Source organism: Phragmites australis, chromosome 2, assembly GCF_958298935.1.
Source record: "Phragmites australis chromosome 2, lpPhrAust1.1, whole genome shotgun sequence".
Classification (NCBI taxonomy): domain Eukaryota; kingdom Viridiplantae; phylum Streptophyta; class Magnoliopsida; order Poales; family Poaceae; genus Phragmites; species Phragmites australis.
This window is the reverse complement of record NC_084922.1, coordinates 26,702,827-26,722,933: the sequence shown is the minus strand read 5'-3', so window position 1 is coordinate 26,722,933 and position 20,107 is coordinate 26,702,827. Positions and strand designations below refer to the sequence as shown.

At 47.0% G+C, this 20,107-nt stretch overlaps 2 protein-coding genes across 4 annotated transcripts; one reads left to right on the top strand and one right to left on the bottom strand.

Moving 5' to 3' along the window:
- LOC133909966 (uncharacterized) lies at positions 1-1,369 on the top strand. 3 transcript variants are annotated; one of them, XM_062352492.1, is made up of 3 exons: positions 1-571; positions 791-849; positions 924-1,369. In XM_062352492.1, the coding sequence occupies exons 1-3, from the start codon at positions 260-262 to the stop codon at positions 1,033-1,035; spliced, it is 483 nt and encodes a 160-aa protein (XP_062208476.1). In that variant the 5' UTR covers positions 1-259; the 3' UTR covers positions 1,036-1,369. The 3 variants fall into 3 exon arrangements, with proteins under 3 accessions (XP_062208476.1, XP_062208478.1, XP_062208477.1); XM_062352494.1 differs by lacking the exon at positions 791-849 and having other exon boundaries at positions 5-571; XM_062352493.1 differs by having other exon boundaries at positions 5-571; positions 791-1,369.
- Positions 1,370-10,842: 9,473 nt separating this feature from the next.
- Positions 10,843-15,450, bottom strand: LOC133906021 (aldehyde dehydrogenase family 2 member C4-like). The gene is made up of 8 exons (XM_062347824.1): positions 15,279-15,450; positions 13,333-13,475; positions 12,571-12,954; positions 12,406-12,495; positions 12,150-12,323; positions 11,761-12,036; positions 11,598-11,659; positions 10,843-11,496 (listed from the first exon to the last, which is right to left on the bottom strand). The coding sequence occupies exons 1-8, from the start codon at positions 15,391-15,393 to the stop codon at positions 11,223-11,225; spliced, it is 1,518 nt and encodes a 505-aa protein (XP_062203808.1). The 5' UTR covers positions 15,394-15,450; the 3' UTR covers positions 10,843-11,222.
- Between the last annotated feature and the right edge of the window lie 4,657 nt (positions 15,451-20,107).

Here is a 20,107-nt window from a genome sequence, read left to right as displayed (position 1 = left end):
CCGCGCAACCGCGTCAGGATCCTCTGATTATTATCGCCTCAGTGATAAAGTCACGGTGATGTTAAAGTCAAGAGCAACGCAGTCCCGCGCAACCCCGCCCGTGCCAGTGCGCGCGGTGATCGTGGTGGCGCCGCCGCCGCCGTCGTATCGACCGCAGAAGGGGAGAGGGACGAGGAGTAAGAAGGCGAGGGACGAGGACGCGCCGCAGCTACTGTGGGAGGAGTGGGAGGTGGCCAACGGTAAGTAGCTCGATGAGTGCATGCCGGCGGATGAGGACGGAGAGGCCTCGGAGGCTGCAGCGACGGTGGCCGGGTCCGTGCCAACGGCGGATCCAGCCCCAGAAGTGGTGCTCCCGCTGCTGCGCTTCCAGGGGTGGCTCGCGTGGGCGCTGGCGCAGGAGGGGCCTCCGTCTCGCGCGGCGGCGGCATCCTCGCCGACGAGATGGAGATGGGGAAGACAATCCAAGCCATCTCGCTCGTCCTCACCGCGCCCCGGCTCCGCCCCCCAGGTCAATGGCAACCCCCGGGGCTTCTACCGCTGTGGCTGCCTCCTACTGGAACCCACCCCTGAGGTAATTCGCTTCACATCTCATCTCCTCGTAGCGATCGATTCTCCGGATTCGCGAGTGCGACACAGCGACTGGTCGATGGTTCCAAAGGTTTGCTTTGCCCAGTGTTTGGGGCTTCCAATTGGATGTGCAACTCCAGACAAAATGCCACCATGTACAGTATGATTTAGAGCCATTTGCACACATGGTTTTGTTACATCAAATTCTCTGGATTTTTGTCAGGTAATGACAGCGAGCGAGCGACCGCTGCTGCAGCCACTTCGGTTATCAGAGACCAACTCGTTAGTGTAGTAGCTGAATCTTGTTCCCAGCCGGGAAAAATCCCAACTTGATGAGTTAACTTGGGTCATTGCAGCATACGTGCCGCATCTCAGCCTCATGTACGGAAACCGAGCAGAGGAGGAAGACGAAGCAGCAATGAAGAAGGTCGAGGAGCTGGACACGGACATACCGGGACTGCAATTTGAGTTCTCTGAGCTTGCGCTTTACACTACGGAACCTGCGGATGTGGAGTCATGGAGATTGGTGGAGCTGTGTCACCTGACTGCCTGAGAGGAGGTGATCGGCCAGCTACTATTTTCATCTCCATGCTGCAAATTATGCACCTGTTTTATATCATCTGTAGGTAGCCAGTCCAAACAGAATAAGGAATAATGTAGAGAGCTTTGGCCCTTCTTGGGTTTTCAATGGAAAATACTTTGGATGATTTATGTTTGTCTAGTACTGTATGTCTGTATGGCATTCTGGCATAATGTAAAAATGTGGTACTTCTTCGGCTTTGAATTTGAGCTTTCAATTGTGCACGTAGATGAAGTAATCTGACAAGTATATCTATCAACATGTATTTTTGAAGAATTTTTCATATCGATCATTGTTCCTGAGCCATGCTACTCCGTAAACACAAGTAGCGCCCTCACAATTACACAAGGCAATCCATGCCATTCAAATACGAATCATATCAGTAAGTTGTTCCGGACGCGTAACTTCTGAGTCCCGACTCCATTCATGTATATGTTCTTTCTGATCACTTCGTTGTCAAAATTTGTTTGATGATGTGCATGCATATGATGTACCCTGATAAGTTTACCATTACAGCAATATCTCAACTCTCAATCATGTTTGACGATCTGAGTGGTAATAAGCGAAAGAATTAAAATAAATGTTTCTACAGAAGATGTCTAACAACAGTAGAAAGGACCCAAAATCCTAACCGAAAATAGGGTTTTTAGCTGAACCACAAAAAGGACGCTCATCTTCACCTCGAGAAAAGAAAAACTCTTTCGTTTAAATTTGGATTCGAATGAGATTCTTCGGAAATTCCGCTTACCTGAAATCTCAGCAGGTGTAAGGTTTATATTTAGTAAAATTTCAGTCCTTGGTACCGTGCTACCACCACCGTTCTTCCTTTTTGCTGAGAACATGGCGACGCTTCCTCTTCTCTGTTTTGTGCCAATTTACTTATTTACCTACTCAGCAGGTCAAAAGTTGCAGAAAAGCAAAGTCCACTTTTAGACAACTAATAAAAATGGTAAAATCTCAAAGGCAAATCCGAAACCTGAACTATGGCAATCAAATAGGCAAAGTCTTGATGGCACAAACGAGATTTCCATTTGCTCTTTTCGCAATAGCACCAATTCTTTCTTGAACAACAGAACAGATTGGTGCTGCGTTTGAAATTAGAAATATATGAATATAAAAAATGTAGGAACAAAACCCACATACTATGGAAACCAGGACATTAAAATTTTAAAGTATTGCCTTTGGATGGTTCACACGGAAAACACAGATACAAATATATTTTTGAGAAAATACTACCTCCGTTTTAATTTACTTGTCACTGCATTTTACTGTAACAAATTTGACTAAGCATTTTTTCTTTCTAAAAAGAATTTATAGATACTTAAAAATTTTATATTACTAGACTTTACTAATATTGTATATTTTTAAGTATCTATAAATTCTTTTTAGAAAAAACGTAGGATCAAATTTACTACAGTAAAAAACAATGAAGTAAATTGAAATAGCGGTAGTAATAGAGTGTAAACCCAAACCTTGTGGCCGTGTTTGCAAATTGTGTTGGGCTTTTCAACGGAAAAAATTAAATGAAACTTGAGCTCCTGTTTGTGTTCCTGCAAAATTAAGACCATAAAAATGCATTCCATATGAATTTGACAACTTTATCCCTGTTTTCCATACGAGTTTAATCGAGAAAAAAACCCTAAGGATTGGAACTATCTTTTAAAAAACCTATGATCCGTGGGGCCTGAAAATTGCACTGCACATTATCTTGGTGTGCCGACCGTGTCTCCACGGGAACTGCAACTCATGTGCTCGGTCAGCATTGTTCTGCTTGTGACTAACGCCCTTCATCCTTGATGATTTCTACACGCCAATGGCCCTATCGCTACGTCCAAGCCCAAAAAATGTCATCCCACACGTTCCGAACTCGTGCAAAATGATGTACACTTCAGGCCCTAGACGACAATAGTACTACCAAAAGTTCAACATCAGAATGTCCAGTCAATCCAGCCGAGCCGGACGGATCAACAGATTGACCGATTCACCCTTGCCTTCAAACTTCTTTTTCCTCCAGTCCTGATCAAACTGAGCACACCGACAACTCTTCACTGTTTGCTTGCTCTGTTCTTCCAGGCTGACGCCTACATACACATACCCCAGCAATTCCTCAAAGTTTGAATTGCGTTGCCGGAAACATCTAACTAGAAGACCTGTTGAGTGGATAGTAAGATGTTCCCTGTTGATTATATATTAATATAAGAAAAATTAGTAAGGTGATACGTACTTAATAACGTGACTAATCTCGCTATAATATTTTATCATGATAATCTTTGATTAAAAATTAGTCTCTTTAGCTCTTTTTATGAGATATTTATGTATTTAATTTTTATAATAATTTGATTTTTTCTAAGACTATATTTGATATGGATTATTCTTTTTTTTATTCTAGCCCCAATTTCAATTATTATTATTATTATTATTATTATTATTATTATTATTATTATTATTATTTATTTAGACTCTTTATTTAGATATTTCGCTTTCCAAACCGTATGGAAATCGAACTACTAATTTCCATAATTTTAAAATTTGAATTTAGCTATTTATTAATTATATTTGATATTGACTCTTTATTTAATCTAGACTATTAGATTATCATAACAATAAGTGATCTAGATTTTTTGTCGATTAACGTGTTAATTTCGTGATATTGAGAGCAAACATGGTGGCTCTTTTTAACGCTCAAATAGTAATACAATAGATAGATTGGTTCTGTTGAGCGACTTTGCATTGGCTAGCAAAGATGGCGCCTATCAAGGCGTACATGATTCACCATCTTCTTCTTCTCTGGGCTCATGTAGGTATCCATGACGCAGGACAAGTCGAAACAGGTAGCAATGGCGGTGGCAGCGTGGGTGGTCGATGAAGACGGAAATAATTCACGCGATAGAGTGATTTGTTGAATACATGTTACATATATACCTCAAACCTTACCATATCTTAGTAACCATAGAAACAGCTATCCGAAGATATGGAAGGGGAGCAGAAATCAATCAAAGGAATCACGTAACCGCGGCAAGAGCGCTGGCCTTCCGCACAAGGACATCATGCGTCCGCACAGTGCCACGCATGACATGCATGCCTTGATCCTAGGAGCAGCCGTAGCAACCAAAGGAAAATATTCTAACACGCCCCCACAGTCAAAACGGCTGACACTCGAAATTGAGGCTGGACCAAAATTCTAAAAAAAAAAGGAAGAAGGCAATCCTTTTGTGAATATGTCGGCGTATTGCGATGTAGTCGGGACATGAAGAACATGGACGTCTCCAATAGCAACGCGCTCGCGAACGAAGTATAGATCGATCTCCACATGTTTTGTTCATTGATGTTGAACAGGTTTGCTGGAGAGGTAGACAGCACCGATGTTATCACAATATACTAGGGTAGCATGCTATAGTGGACTGTGGAGCTCCATGAGTAGCTGGCGCAACCAGGTAGCTTCAGCAACAGCGTTAGCCATAACACGATACTCTGCTTCGGCACTGGATCGTGAGACTATCTGTTGGCGCTTCAAGGACCAAGAGACCAAATTGTCACCAAGAAAGATGCCATAGCCCGAGGTGGACTTGCGTGTTTTAGGACAACCAGCCCAGTCAGCATCAAAATAGACAACCAACTCGGTAGGGGAGGTCCAGTGAAGAAAGAGGTCGTAATCGAGAGTGCCCTGGAGATAGCGTTGGATGCGCTTTACCAGCGCAAGATGAGTCTCACGGGTATCGTGCATGTAGAGACACATATGTTGAGCTGCATATGTAATGTTTGGACGAGTGAAAGTCAAGTACTGCAGAGCACCAGCAAGACTGCAGAGAGCTTGGAATGAGTGTCGACAGGTGTGCTGCAGGGTTTGTATTCAGACATCCCAGCCTGTTCCAAGATATCAAGGATGTAGTGCCGCTTGGAGAGAAACAACGAGCAATCCTGACGACTGACTGAGATACCCAAAAAATGATGTAGGTTGCCAAGATCCTTCATGGAAAATTCCTGTTGAAGAGCTGCGATGATCCGATGAAGGAGTTCAGCCGAAGAAGCAGTCAGAATGATGTCATCCACATAGAGTACCAAATATGCCATATTAGGGCTACAACGAAGCACAAACAGAGATGTATCGGACTTTGCTTCCATAAAACCAAGTGAGAAGATATAGGAGGCAAAGCGACTGTACCAAACACGGGGCGTCTGCTTCAGACCATAAAGCGACTTGTTGAGGTGAAAAATATGATCTGATCGGGCTGGATCAACAAATCTGGAGGGCTGCTCACAATAGATTGTTTCGGAAAGAGCCCCATGGAGAAAAGCATTCTTAATGTCAAGCTGATGAATCAGCCAGTCTCGAGAAAGGGCCAATGTAAGAACAGTATGGATGGTGACAGGTTTAACAACTGGACTGAAAGTCTCATCAAAATCACCACAGGCTGCTGCGTAAAACCGTGTAGAACCTAGTGAGCCTTGTACCCATAAAGAGAACCATATGGGAGAAACTTGTGACGAAAAACCCACTTGCCGGTGACAATATCTGCGCCATCAGGGCGCGAAATGAGATCCCAAGTATGGTTGGTCTGGAGAGCATCAAATTCCTCTGTCATCGCAAGATGCTAGTTTGGATCAGATAGGGGGTCACGATACGTCTTTGGGATAGGAGAGCCCACTAAGGCATGAAGTGTCAGGCGATCCATAGGAAGAAAAAAACCAGACTTCCCTAGAGTGACCATGCAGTGCTCATTCTGCACTAGCATAATTGGAACGGCCGATGGCGGAAGGCAATTAGCTTGGTTGGCAACAACCCGCGACTGAGAGAAGTCAACAGGGGCAACCGAACTAGCAGCCTAGGTAGGTACACTAGGGTACACAAAGTGGCCATGAGGCATGTCTGGGGACGCGGCATGGCGCTCGGCGCGGCTGGCAACAGCCCGTTGGACAGAGCCAACGGGGGCAACAGTGCGAGCAGGTGGGCCGGACACCAGAGAAACGTCGAGATGACTAGTGCTATTGGCAGTAGCCCGTGGCAAGATGCCGATGGGGGTAGCAATGCTAGCAGGCAGGCTAGGTGCTGGAGAAGCGTCGGGACGGCCAACGCTGCTGGTAGTAGACCATGACAAGATGACGACGAGGGTAGCAGCACCGGCCATAGAACCTACAGGAGATGGCAACCCAATGGGTAGCGACAACGAGTCCATGTCCAACAAAAAACAAACACAACAGGTGACGGTGGATCTGTCAGGTTAGCAAACGGAAAAGATTACTCATCAAATGTTACATGCCGGGATATAAGAATCCGATTCGAGGATAAATCAAGACACCGGTAACCCTTGTGTTCTGAGGGATAGCCAAGAAAGACACACATGATGGAGTGCGGTGAAAGTTTGTTAGCAGCCGTGGAGGAAAGATTGGGGTAGCACCGGCACCCAAAGACACGTAGGTGGGAATACGAGGGATTAATGCCATAAAGGGCGAAGCATGGGGTGAAAAAATGTAAGGTTTTGGTGGGATGGTGGTTTAGGAGATAAGTGGATGCATGAAGGGCCTCGACCTAATAAGAGGTGGGTAGACTGGCTTGGAACATGAGGAATGCATGATATTGTTGGTGGAGCAGATAATGTGTTCGGCTTTGCCGTTCTACTGGGAGGTGTGTGGACACGACATGCGGGGTGCAACACCGTGAGTAAGGAAGAACGTGCGGGTGGTGGAGTTATCAAACTCGCGACCATTGTCACAATGCACGCTCTTAATGGGTGAACCAAACTGGGTTTTGACATAGGCGAAAAAATGCGAAAGAGTCAAAAAAGTGTCTTGAAGCGCAAAGGAAATGTCTAGGGGAAGTGGGAGCAATCATCAAGAATAACAAGTTAATATTTGTAACCAGACACACTAACAATGGGGGAGGTCCAAAGATCATAATGTATTAAATCAAAATTCTTGACAGCCTGAGAGCTAGAGGTAGTAAAAGGCATACAAATATGATGGCCTAGTTGACATGCATGGCAGAGAGACTCGGATGTGCTATTATTACATAAAATGGTTGAACTGCTAGTTAGTTTGGAGAGTGCCTCGGAGCCAAGATGGCCAAGGCGGCGATGCCAAAGTGTGGTGGAGTCGGCAGTGATGAAAGAATGCAGATCGGAGGAACTCGACAATGAATGATAGAGAGGTACGATGTTATTGCACTTGGTGGTCACGCTTTGGGTGCGCAGGTCCTTCACAGAAAGGCCATACGAATCAAATTCAACGGAACAATTATTATCAATGGTAAATTGACGAACCGAAATTAAGTTTTTGATTATTTGTGGTGTAACAAGAACATTCTGAAGGTGAAAGGGACCATGAGGGTTTGGGATAAAAGTGGTACCGGTGGAAGTGATAGGTAGCATAGATCTGTTACCAACGATGATATTGGAAGGTGTACAAGGTGAGGTGGGATGGGAAACAGAGAGGTTACCGGCGTCTGATGTTAGGTGTGAAGAGGCACTAGAGTCCATGTACCAGTCGCACATGGGTGGCGATGTGAGTGTCATCGTGTTGAAAGCATCGACGACGGTGGCCTGATCCTAGTAGCCGGGCCATGCATTGGCAGCCAATGTGCCTATAGTTGCGCCGGCTGCAGGGATGCACCTCTGTGAGGAGGCATGCCATACATGCTTGGGAACCCCACGTGCACACTAGGATAGGCAGGGGAGCACCAAACACGCTAGGGTGCACCGTAGTGAAGGCCTAAGAAGCATGCGACTGCTGAGACGAGGACGCGGGCAGTTGCTGGCCGGGGGCACCATTCGGTGGATGGGGTGCAGAGTGTGGCCAGATTTGAAATGTCCCCATCCATGGGTTGAAGAAGGACGGCCACACACCATGTTCGCCTGTGCTGGCTGCACTGCTGTTGTTGCCGCTGTGGCCACCACGGTTGCCGCAATGACAGCGATTATTGGGGCGATTGCCACTGACTGTCGTAGAAGGAGCGCCCTGGCTGGAGGTACGTGTACCAGGAGGTGCGCATGTGCCAGCGGGTGCACTAGGAGGGTGTGGCCCACTGACAGCGGCGGCGGCAACCAAAACAGTCGAAGAGGAGGCCAACTTGTTGGTCATCATGGTCGGAGCAAACATCGACGAAGGTGGGGAACGACCTTTGCTGTTTGAGCAACACCAACATGTACGAAATTTTTTTATTGAGGCCACGCAGGACGGATAGGATGAGGGTGCAATCTAGGACTAGCTCACCCAAGTCGCTGACGGCGTCGTCCATGCTCTTCAACTTACAACAGTAATCTGAGATAAAGAGGCTGCTCTGGACGAAGTTGTGGAACTCTGCATCCAGGTACAGTGCGTGAGGCTACCCTGGACGAAGCAGTGTGCTAGACATCTCGTCGAAGCGTGTGGTGGAGGATGGAGACGAGGCAGAGGTCATCACGAGGTCCAAGAGATCGGCAGAGATGGTGTCGTACAACCAAGAGCGGACGACGCTATCCATCTATACCCTGTGCGCGATGTTGGGGAAGGTGTCATCGGAGAGCATGTGATCGGTGAGAGTATACTTGCCGAGGGTGACGAGGTGGAGGCCACACCATCGGGAGTAGTTCGGGAAGACGGGTCGAGGACAAACGGGATGAGTGCCTTGATGTTGAGGACGGAAATAGCTTGTGCGTGGAGGGCACTGACGGCGATCGCATCGGCAAGAGCGATGCTGCACGTGACCTCAGCCTCCTCGGCCTGGCGTGTGGCTGCAGCCTCCTCAGCTCGGCGTGAGGCTTCAGCGGCCAGGCGCGCTTCCTCGGTGAGTTGCGTGGCCTCTGCATAGGGTGCGATCTCAGCCTGGCGTGCGGCTGTAGCGGCGTGGGCAGCGTCGATGGTGTTGTCTTCCGTGGCCATTGATTAGCGTAAGCGGTGATAGGTCACGGGAGGGAACCAAACTGATATCATGAAGACGGAAATAATTCACGCGATAGATTGATTTGTTGAATACAGGTTACATATATATAGTTCAAATCTTATCATATCTTAGCAACCGATTTATAGAAACAGCTATCCCGAAGATATGGAAGGGGAGCAGAAATCAATCAAAGGAATCGCGTAACCGCGGCAAGAGCGCTGGCTTTCCGCACAAGGACGTCATGCATCTGCACAGTGCCATGCACGACATGCATGCCTCGATCCTGGGAGCAACCGAAGCAACCAAGGCAAATATTCTAACAGTCGACGCCAAGGCGATAGGCGATCGCTTACCTGCTCATGTTCGCGACGCTGTTCGTCACCTATTTCTCGAACTGATCGATGCTTTGGTCTCATGGTGGATGGTCTGAGCCTGTGGTTTGCTGAAGGTTTCCAAAGTGATCATGGTTCTGGCTCTGTTCTTGGGCCAATTGGTCTCAAGTTCTGATCATTATTTTTGTTGTAAACTAGTACTAAACTGCTGTCAGTGCAGTGCTGAGTGGGATAGTGGTGCTTGTGCTATCCTGGCTCATCATATTAGTTCCAAGTATGTTTTTTTTAAAAAAAAAGATCTTTTCGTATGGATTTCCGACTACCAACAATACAGGCAAACACTGTCCTGTGACAAATATATCTGCAGCAATCCTTGTCCTAGTGTGACAAATAGGTCTTTTGGATGAAGGCTAAAAATAGTAGCTAGTGTAACACCGTAATCCTTGCCACACTAGTAGTCCAGTATCAACCCCAGCCTTGAAAGTGTGCAAAAAAATGCGATCCATCCAGCTTGAAGAATGTCGTATGTACAACCTTTCACGAACCTTTTCACGTACTAGTGCCTTACCACACAAGGATTGAAAGGTTCAAACAAAGCACTTGGATGATGGCTCGCACATGAATCGCAGGGCTTAAGGCACATGGTATGCAACTTGTACGGAAGCAGTATGTCAAGCGTCCAGATACTCTTTTTTTAAAGGACTTTCATGAAGCAAAATGTTTCGTTAGAGCTGACTAGCCCTTAGAAATATTTTTAGAACATACATGAATAATAGAACTTGATGAAATACCTATAGATAATAGAACGTTTCTTTACTATATTCCTCTACTGAATTAGACTCTTGCGCAAATTTTTTTCCCTCATGTTCACAATATTAGTTAATATGTGTACGGCCATTGATAGTATAATATTTCCTTTATTTTTTTTAGTTTTGTCTCTGGACTCCACGCCATAATCGAGAGAGACATAGCTAATATTTAGGTGAAAAACATATGGAACGTTGTAAGACAGCGGCACTTTGGGTTAATTTTGTTATAACGGTAGATGTGGTTAATTTAGAAGCAGGTATTTGAGTTCTTTTTGTTAGTCTTTTTCATAATGGTAGAGGTGGTAGAAATATGTATTAGGGGTAGTTTGTATTAATTTTTCAATAATGGCAGATGTGGGTAATTTAGAAGCATGTATTGTGATACTTTAGCATATTTTTTCATAATGGTAAAATGTGGATAATTTAGAAAATGTTAGATCCAATGGCTATTGTTGATAATAATGATTAGAGTCCACCAATCGATGGTCAGATGTTTTGCTATTTTTGTGAGAATTTCTCCTTTTTTTTTCTAACGCGCATCATTTGAGTATTAACGTGTAAAAGGAGCCTCCAATTAATAATAATAAGATTCTGACATTTTAATGATGTGAGATTGTGAGATTTTCACGTTCGTAGTTCAACTAGTAAGTCATACATACGTGGCCACTACTGTAGGATTACATATTCGTACATGACGAATAACCCCCAAAAAAAAGAGCTTGGCATTAAGACATACTCCAAGCTAAACTTGTGAAACATTGGAAAGTTTATATAGTACATAACTACATATGTCACAAAACAAAAACCGGTGACTCCTGCCTGCATAAATGAGCAAGTATGGAACACCCGTTCATGTTCTGCAGCTGTGTGGAATGAACCATGCACATCGCTACACTTCCCCAAGATGTCGATCACAGCCATTCTCGGCGTCTTCCCGTGCGCAGAGCACATCTCCGACACCGTGCCCAGCAACACGGTCACACCCCCAACAGACCTTGAGGCGGACACAAACCAGAGCCCCCAGCGGCGACTCTACACTGCACGTACACCAAGACAAGAACTGCCCAGCGCTGGATCGCTCAGTACCATGGCGAGTCCGGGAGCGCGGTGATGACGCTCTTGACCTGCAGGTACTTGTCAATGGCGGCCATCCCCTGGTCCCGCCCAAACCCGCTCATCTTGTACCCGCCGAACGGCGCGTCCGGGTCGAAGGCGAAGTAGCAGTTCACCCACACCGTGCCGGCCCGCACCGACCGCGACACCCGGTTGGCCACGTCCAGGCTCTTGGTCACGATCCCGGCGGCGAGCCCGTACCTGGTGCTGTTGGCCTTCTCTATGACCTCGTCAACCGTCCTGGAAAGAAGATGCATGGCGATCAGTCAGTGGTCAGGATGCATCATCGGTGACAACCCTTCTGATGTGAGGCTGTGAGGTTTTTTCGCGTGCGTGCGTACTTGAACTTCATGAGGCACATCACCGGGCCGAAGATCTCGTCCTGCGCGATCTTCATGTCCTCCTGGTGAATGTGAATCCATCCATGTGAGCACGTGTTCGTGCCAGTCAGCCTTTCTAACTGTAGGGAAGTAATTTGATTTGTTGAGCAATTGGATGTAATACCTTGACATCTGCGAAGATGGTAGGCTCAATGTAGTACCCTCCGTCGCCGGTGGGCTTGCCGCCGGTGAGCAGCGTCGCACCCTCGCCCTTGCCGTGCTCGATGTACCTGAGCACCCTCTCGAATTGCTCCTTATCGACCTGGGGACCCATGTTGGTGGTGACATCGAAAGGGTCTCCGACCTTCCAGTTCTGCGCGGCCTCCACGGCCTTCTTGACGAACTCGTCGTAGATACCTTCCTGCACGTAAACGCGCGACCCGGCCACGCAGATCTCCCCCTGAAAATGTTCAGGCAACCGATATCACGGTCAGTCAGCTGCCTGTGTTTGCTCTGGACAGCTTTCCGAGCTCGATTTCCGAACATCGATCACTTGTTGCATGCGGCACGTGCCTTGTTGAAGAAGATGGCGAGCCGTGACAGGTTGACGGCCATGTCGACGTCCGCGTCGTCGAAGATGATCATCGGCGACTTGCCGCCGAGCTCCAGCGAGACCGTCTTCAGGTTGCTCCTCGCGGCTGACTCCATGATGACGCGACCAACCTCCGTGGAGCCGGTGAAGGCCACCTGGTGTCATGGTGTTTTGGTGAGGAACCGGAGCAAGCATGTGCTGGTGTCAAGGATTCTGACTAGTGATCGGTGTGCTCACGGTGTCAACGTCCATGTGGGAGGAGAGGGCAGCGCCGGCGGTGGGACCGAACCCCGGGACGACGTTGATCACTCCATTGGGAATGCCAGCCTGCGTGACGACATTCACATGGATATCAGATTAATCTAAACACAAGAACAGATTGCATTTGCAAGAGCATTGTACCAGCTTGGCGAGGTGCGCGTAGTAGAGCGCGGAGAGCGGCGTCTGCTCGGCGGGCTTGACGACGACTGTGCACCCGGCGGCGAGGGCCGGGCTGACCTTGAGGAAGAACATCATGGTGGGGAAGTTCCAGGGGATGATGACGCCGACGACGCCGACGGGCTCCTTGAGCGTGTACCCCTGGTACTTGCCGGTAACGCGAAGCACCTCGCCGTGGATCTTGTCGGCCGCGCCCGCGTAGTAGCGCAGCATCTGCGCCGCCGCGGGGATGTCGATGATCTTGCCCAGCAGCAGCAGCTTCCCGGCGTCGGCACCGTCCAGCGCCGCCAGCTCCTCCGTGTGCTGCTCCACCAAGTCCGCAAACTTGCTCATGATCCGGCCCCTCTCCTGCGGACACAAATTACAATTACCAATTTTGCCGGATAGGCTACAGCGCATTGCTGTACCACTTAATGCTTTTGTTATTACTAGGGATTAAAATTTCACAGAAATTTTGGTAAAATTTCGTGAATTTCAAAGGAAATTGTTATATCTAATTTTAAGATTTTCTTTCACTGACACATGGGACCTACAGAATAGAGGATGAAAAATGATCGAGATTTTGGTAAAATTTCACGAATTTTAGTCTTTTCAGTGGTGAACGAAAAATTTTGTAAAACGAAATTAAAATCCTTGGTTATTACCCTACAAATTTCCGCTTCTCTTTCGAATTCAAAGTTCCAATCTAGTAAAATTTTGTGTGTTCAGAAATGGTGGTTTACTTACGTAGCCTGACATGCGGGGCCACTTGCCGTGCTCGAAGGCCTCCCTAGCGGCCTGGACGGCCAGATCCACGTCGGCTTTGTCTGCCTCTGCGACATGGGCCAGCACGTCGCCTGTCCGTGGGTCCCTCGTCTCAAAGGTCTTGGCTGCAAAATGAAATTCACACCGAAATAAGTCACAAGTCATGTCTCTTATTTATGTACATCAAAGTCAACTTATGTAGCAGTCAGCGTCAGTGGCTGTTAGCTAGCCAAAACTTAGTTGACATTTGTAGAAGGGAAGGAAAGAAGAACACGTATCCCGTCACTATTCGAAAGGGAAAAAATGTTAATGTGTCCCATAAACCAAAATTGTTAGACGTTGAATCTAAGCAAAAGAGAAAACTTGTGACCGGGGTTGCTGCCTTTTCTAGGTTATATGATTGTGTTGAAATGATAATGTTTTTGATAAAAAGAAAGATATATTTTATGCATGCTATTTTTAGGGAAACTTTTTAAGACATTGGCTTTATTGTAGAAAGTGAAAGCCGGAAAGAAGGCACACATGGCATGGCAAGCATTGAACGTGATCGTCATGAATTTCTCGCAAAGAATGAGCGGTGATCAAGTGATAGAGTATGTGCTGGTTGATACCTGAGACAAATGGCTTATTATTTATTTCCTTGACGGAGCATCCTTAGGTCGGTTGTACAAGGCTTTGTGCAACGTGCAAACTTATCTTAGCCATGAGATGCCTTGACTTTCTTTTCTTCATTTTTTCAGGGAGAAAAAGTTTTTTTTTGGGTTGCCACCTCAGGCGAGGGAGGGGCACATGTAGGCATGTAGCAAGCCGGTGAGGCGGCAAGCTTGATTTGACTTTGACTGTGTAACGTCTCTCTCGCGTGCAGACGTCGTGAGAGCAACATGCATGCAACCGGAACAATAAGACGGTTGGAACGTGTCTGTTTCGTTGCTCCTTGCGTGTCAATGGATGGAGGCATGCAGATACATGTTCGTTCCTTCCTGCCTAGTCGTGCCACAACAGAGAAATCTAAAGAAACTAGACTGTTCAAAGAGGAAGAGACTATTCATACCATCCATCGATATGATGATAGATATGCGACTTGCGTATATATGTACGTGCATCGTTCAACAAGCTAATAAACGTACTGTTCTCGAGAACGTATAGGCGTTTTATACGCGCGGAGAAATTATAAGTTTGGTCAAAATTCATGTGGTTTAACTTCGTCGCACGCACACGCATGTATCTTAGGCTCTTAGCCGTCGAATTTTAGCTGTGACGACTTAGCTATGCTATGGCCATTCATCCTATCGGCGCGAACCATCGATCGACCACCAAAGTTTTTTTTTCCTTTTTCTTTTTCATTTCATTTCTTTTTTTTTCTTTTCTTTTTTGTTACTGTTGTTGTTGCTGCTGAGATCGATTGGGCGATGCACCACCACCAAGTTGCACGGGAATCAGCATGTGACAACATGGCATGTATCTGGACACATCTAGCGCAGCATCCGGACTAACGTTGACGAACCCAACCAAGAGAAGAGCATCTACTAATAGTAGATTTCAGCAAAGATGGTAGATTATTACATGCAAAATGCAAACCCAACACATGCAGCAGCAGGAGCAGCATCGTTTGTAAGTTCCATGCTTGATTAATTTTAGCTCTGCAACTCTTTACTGGAGTTTAATTTTCAGCTGTATTTTCGCTTCTATGTGTAAATTAATCATAGACGTTCATTTTTTTCGAACGGGGAATTTTTTTTTTTGGGACAAAATCATAGACGTTCATATATGTGCATATGGCCATAAATAAAGTTCATGTGTTGTTTGAGATAGAGAAAACGAGGCGCAGAGCTTTAGGGCGAAAACGAAAGCAAATTACGATGAGATACATGTTTCTAGCTAGAGCAAGCAACAAAGAAATTAGAAAGATGAGGCGTATATAAATGTACCGGAGACGGCGTCGACGAACTCGCCGTTGATGAAGAGCTTGGTGAACTTGATATCCGGCACCACCACGCCCGCCGGCGCCGCCTTGCTGTTGCCGTTGCAACCGTCGGCCGCCATTGATGCCTGCGTTCGTGCCTGTGTGTCCCTCAGGAACCTTCTGCTCGTGCCTGTGACTGCCTCTGAGGGAGAAGAGTCCTGCAGACCCTGGGCTTCTTATATAGAGGCCGCCTGCTCAAGGAGGAGACTCGAACCCTCCTTTTCTTGACAGTTAGTGAGGCAATTTTAAAACTTTTAACGAACTATTTGATTCATTAAAGAAGTGCTATTAGTACATAAAACTTTCTTTATACTCTTTTCTGACATGCTACTTTGAAAGATCGATGGCACAAGTCAGGGCCGGATCCATGAAGAAATATTGTCGGGCCAATCTTAGAGTTTTTTTTATGGTGATCCATACTAGTTAGAGGTGAGAGGTAGTATAAATTTAATTTGACGATCCACATAATTAGACATTTTAGTAATTATCATAATTTCGTTAAAATTACCCACTATGCTATTCAAGATTATTCAAGATTATGGTAGTAATTTGTCCAACTCGATGTCGATCGAAAACAAGCTGACCCAAATATCCCTAAAACGCGCATGACGGTCTCCTCCGAGGCCTCCTCACCGTCGCTGTCCCCTCGGGGCCACGGCACCAGCTCTGTGCCCTTCTCCTGGGAGCACCACCCTGGCATCCCTAAGAAGAACTGCCTCCTCATCGAAGATGCGGCCTCCCCGCCCACACCGCTCCCGTTCCCATCGCCCCTCCACACGCCGCTCCCTTGCCACCATGGTGGGCACCACCAGCGCGCCAGCCCGCCGACCGTGGACCCTTCCGCTCCACATGCACGCACGCGACTGATCAGTTTGGGGGTGTTGCTCTGCACCCACCGACACCTATCCCGGACCTTATGTAGGACTTCTACTGTGTTGCTACTGCTATGATTAGAAGACGACTGGTTTGCGTTGGCTACTTGAAATCAAGAAAGTTTGATAGCGTTTTTTCCCCATTTTTGATACTATGTTCTCAGGAGTATTATACTATAGGCCCGTTTGGATAGGTTGTGGCTTCGGAGCTTCTGACTAGCTGAGGAAGCGGATGTGGTTGTTGACTTTTATAATAAACTTTTAGCTTTTCAGCACACCCAAAAGACAAAAACCAGACAGAACCTGCTTCTCAGCTTTTAGTTCATTTCAACCACAACTGTTTCCTCAGCTAGCCAAAAACCACCAGAAACCGGGGCCAGAAGCTAGTCATTTGGATAGCTTCTGGTTTTTTTAGGGAAAAGCTGAAAAAAAGCCTATCCAAACGGGGGTATGTCGGTTATGTTTGCTACTACCTTGATAAACCTCGGTGTAACTACTACAATTTTGTGATTGATTTCACAAAATGCTTGTGAGTTTTACAATGCCACTCTTCTGAATTTTCACACTTTCTATGATTGACTGAATGTTTCATAGTTTTTTGGATTGATATCAGAAAATGCTTCTGAATTTTACAATGCCACTCTTCTGATATTTCACACTTTAGTGATCGATGAAAGTTTCACATTTTTTTTGGATTGATTTCAGAAAATGCTTGTGAATTTTACAATGCTACTGAAGGGTTTCAAATCTGCTTGACTCAAAAGGTTGATTTGAACAATTGAAAATAGCTGCTACTAACTGGATGAAGCAACTTTTTTATTCTTGCCTAAGAAGATTCTGTTAACATTCAGAGATCACACTGACTCTCTGGGAATCAATCACAACACTTCTATTGCACCAATTGATTGCTTCTTTCTACTGCCGAAGTGTTAGCATTCAGAGATCTCACTGTGAAATGAAGTTGATGAAAGACGTGATATTTTTCCACGAGGATCCACCCTCTTCAGACGCAGCGCAGCTCTCCTCCTCATGTCCTCGGCCTTCTCCGCATCTCGGTGCATTAGCCTCTCCACGACCCCGGTGATCTCCTCTCTCCCGATGACACCGTCGGCCCGAGCCTTCTCCTTGAGGCCAAGCCCAGTCTTCCATACCTCGACGATAAGCCAGCTGTTGGTCGGCTGGTCGAACGCAATGGGCAGCATCAGCATCGACCATGGGCATACACCGCCTTGAGCGTCGAGTTCATGCCACAATGGGTGAAGAAACCCTCGACCGATGGGTGGCACATCTTCAGTACTATACATTGAACCCATGAGCTTGCACGTTATTACTTTCATACCATTTCTTTTTTTTTTTCTCAAAAATATCATATACTACCTATACTCCTTTCATATACTATCCATACTACCTCTAGACAATGGTTAGTATTTTAACTGATCTGTATTATCCGATCCAAAAAATAGATGACCTAATTTACTCCGAGACCACCGTAAAATTTCCCCAATATTATTAGAACACCAGAGTTATTGACCTAAAAGACGACGTGTTCTCGAGTAGCCAAGAGTGGATTTACCTTGTGTTCACATAATACACATGTGACACTTTCTAACTTAACAAACGAGACACCGAAGCCCTAACAGGTCAGCCCGGAGAGCCGATCATTTTTATTCTAGATTTGCCACTGCGAGCAGCCAATTTGTACGGCTAATGGTACTGTGCCGTAACCATAATTTAATCTACCGTAGCCGTATTGTAATGTGCACGTGTTTAGCAGTAGAGATCAAAGAATGAGGACCAGTAAGCTACAGCGGTGCAGGGTGGGGCGGTGGGCACGCCACCGCCGCGACGACCTTTTCGCGGGGGTGCTCTGCTCGTGAGGCACAAGTCGCCGGCCGCTCTCGTCGCTTCGTGGGCCTGGCGGCGAGTTGCCGGCTCCCTTGCTGGCACCGCGGGTTGCACCGACTAGCGCAGTGCAAAGCACAGCAGCAGAAACCAAAGGGACACATGCAGCAGCGCAGGTCGAGCTGGGCTGCCTGGAATGCCTTGCTTTTCTACTTGGAATGGAATACTCGACGGTTGCGCGCGCTCTCAACTCTCTCCAGAGCAGAGCAGCCAGAGAGTGGGGCGGGGTGAGGATGACGAATCAGGCCATCCCTGAGCTCCTTTTTGCTGCTTACGCGCGCCACTCAAAATGCTGGTATGTTTCCTGCAGTTTTATTCATTCAGAACGGGCCATGAACAGCTACAGGTAGTCTACAAATGATTTTTTCTTACAAGTTCTACAACGATCATCGTCTACTATATATATCAGTCTTACTGAACTGGATCTCCGGCAGAACCAGTTTTCAGTGACTGTAAAAAGTCTGTAAACATAGGAGTACTCCTAGTCAGATGGAAGGTTAGTAGGCATTCTTTTGATTGACCAAATGCCATGTTCAGCATCACTTATTGGCTGGCAATTGGTGTGGTAAATGAGCAGGTCAACTGCAAATATAACTAGAACACGAACCAAACTGAACTGTCGAAGCCGTCGGTTGATCATTCGTCTGCTCGACGCATAAACTAGTCGTTGCTAGCCCATTGCGTGTTATTTGGCTGCATGATCTACGCAATGGTTGTCGCCTCGTTCTCACAAAGCCCCGTTTATCTCTCCTCCCTCCTTTTTTTAAGAGAGAAAGTACTTCCTTGCCGGATAGAAAATTAGATGTTGGTACTGAAATTTTCACTGCTGACTTGTGTCGATCATTTCTGTAGGGTCGACAAATATCACATTTTTGCAGAGATACAAAGACATTCTTATGTGCATGATGCATTACCTTATACCTCTCTTTTCAAGTATAGAATGCGTGCCACACCAGCTAATTCGAAACAGAACTCTCCAAAGAAAGGGAGATGTCATTCTTCAGTCACCTGCTTTTTTCTCAGTCGATGTTGTCAGTCATCCGATTTGCATCCGATGGATGTTCAATCTTATTCTTCCTCCTGCATCGGATGCCATGTTTCCCTACTCTGCACGACCATTTGCTTCGTACGACTCGCTTCCCTGCCCTGCCCCTCCTCCCGCCATCTCCGACGGCGCCCCATCGCCGGATTTGCACCCACAACCCCCTAGCTGTGTTAACCACTTCATTTTCCTCGCCCCTGCTGCCAACCGCACCCACTGTTGGTCTGGCCGCTATCCCAGCCTCCCTCTAACCCTAGGTTGTCGGTGAACCCCTGGAACCCTGAACCCTAACCCTCTCCCCTAAACTCGTCGTGGTTCATTGTCGCCTAAACAACATTTAGATTTTGTTAAGGGTATTATGGTAATCTCTAGTCTAGCGTTTCCCCTCATGTACTCTATATATTGTCCCCATGAGCTACCATTGAATACAAGTTGCTATTTCTAACATGATATTAGAGTTAGGGTTTTTTTTGGACACCGCAACTCGTCCTGATCCAGCCACCCACCATCGGCTCTCTCTTGCCAGCCGGCTCCTCTCTGGCCGGATCCGCCTCTTCCTCGGTCGGATCCAGCTCTCCCTGTAGGATCCACCTCTTTCCCCATTGGATCTGTCTTGTCCTCGATTCGATCTGTGTGCCTGGGGAGAAGATGACATTGCCCGCTTCTGGAACATGATGTCGCCTCCCGCCTCCTCGGCTCAGTTCTCTACGCCTGCTGACCTCCTGTTACGGGCCACCCCAGCTCCGGCTCGGCTCCCTCCTGTGCCACCTCGCCCCAGCTCAGCTTCTTCGCCTCCATTGCTGCCACCTGCTCCGCCGTCGTTGCCAGCCTCCCACACCCGCTTCTTTCGTGTGGCTTCCGCTTCTCGCGCTGGGCCTCCCTCGACCCGCCCCGCCTCGCCCTGCCCCAGCTCCCTCCTGTGCTGCCAGTTGACTCAGCTTCTGCCCGTGACTCCGCCCTGACTTGGCTCCGTCCCGC

Bases quoted from the DNA above. Each gene is read 5' to 3' on its own strand.
- LOC133909966 (XM_062352492.1), top strand. From the start codon at position 260: ATGCCGGCGGATGAGGACGGAGAGGCCTCGGAGGCTGCAGCGACGGTG. The intron at 572-790 runs GTAATTCGCTTC...GATTTTTGTCAG, and splicing joins TACTGGAACCCACCCCTGAG to GTAATGACAGCGAGCGAGCG. The intron at 850-923 runs GTTAGTGTAGTA...GGGTCATTGCAG, and splicing joins CGGTTATCAGAGACCAACTC to CATACGTGCCGCATCTCAGC.
- LOC133906021 (XM_062347824.1), bottom strand. From the start codon at position 15,393: ATGGCGGCCGACGGTTGCAACGGCAACAGCAAGGCGGCGCCGGCGGGC. The intron at 12,955-13,332 runs GTAAGTAAACCA...TTGTGTCCGCAG, and splicing joins GGCCCCGCATGTCAGGCTAC to GAGAGGGGCCGGATCATGAG. The intron at 11,660-11,760 runs GTATTACATCCA...CACATTCACCAG, and splicing joins CCATCTTCGCAGATGTCAAG to GAGGACATGAAGATCGCGCA.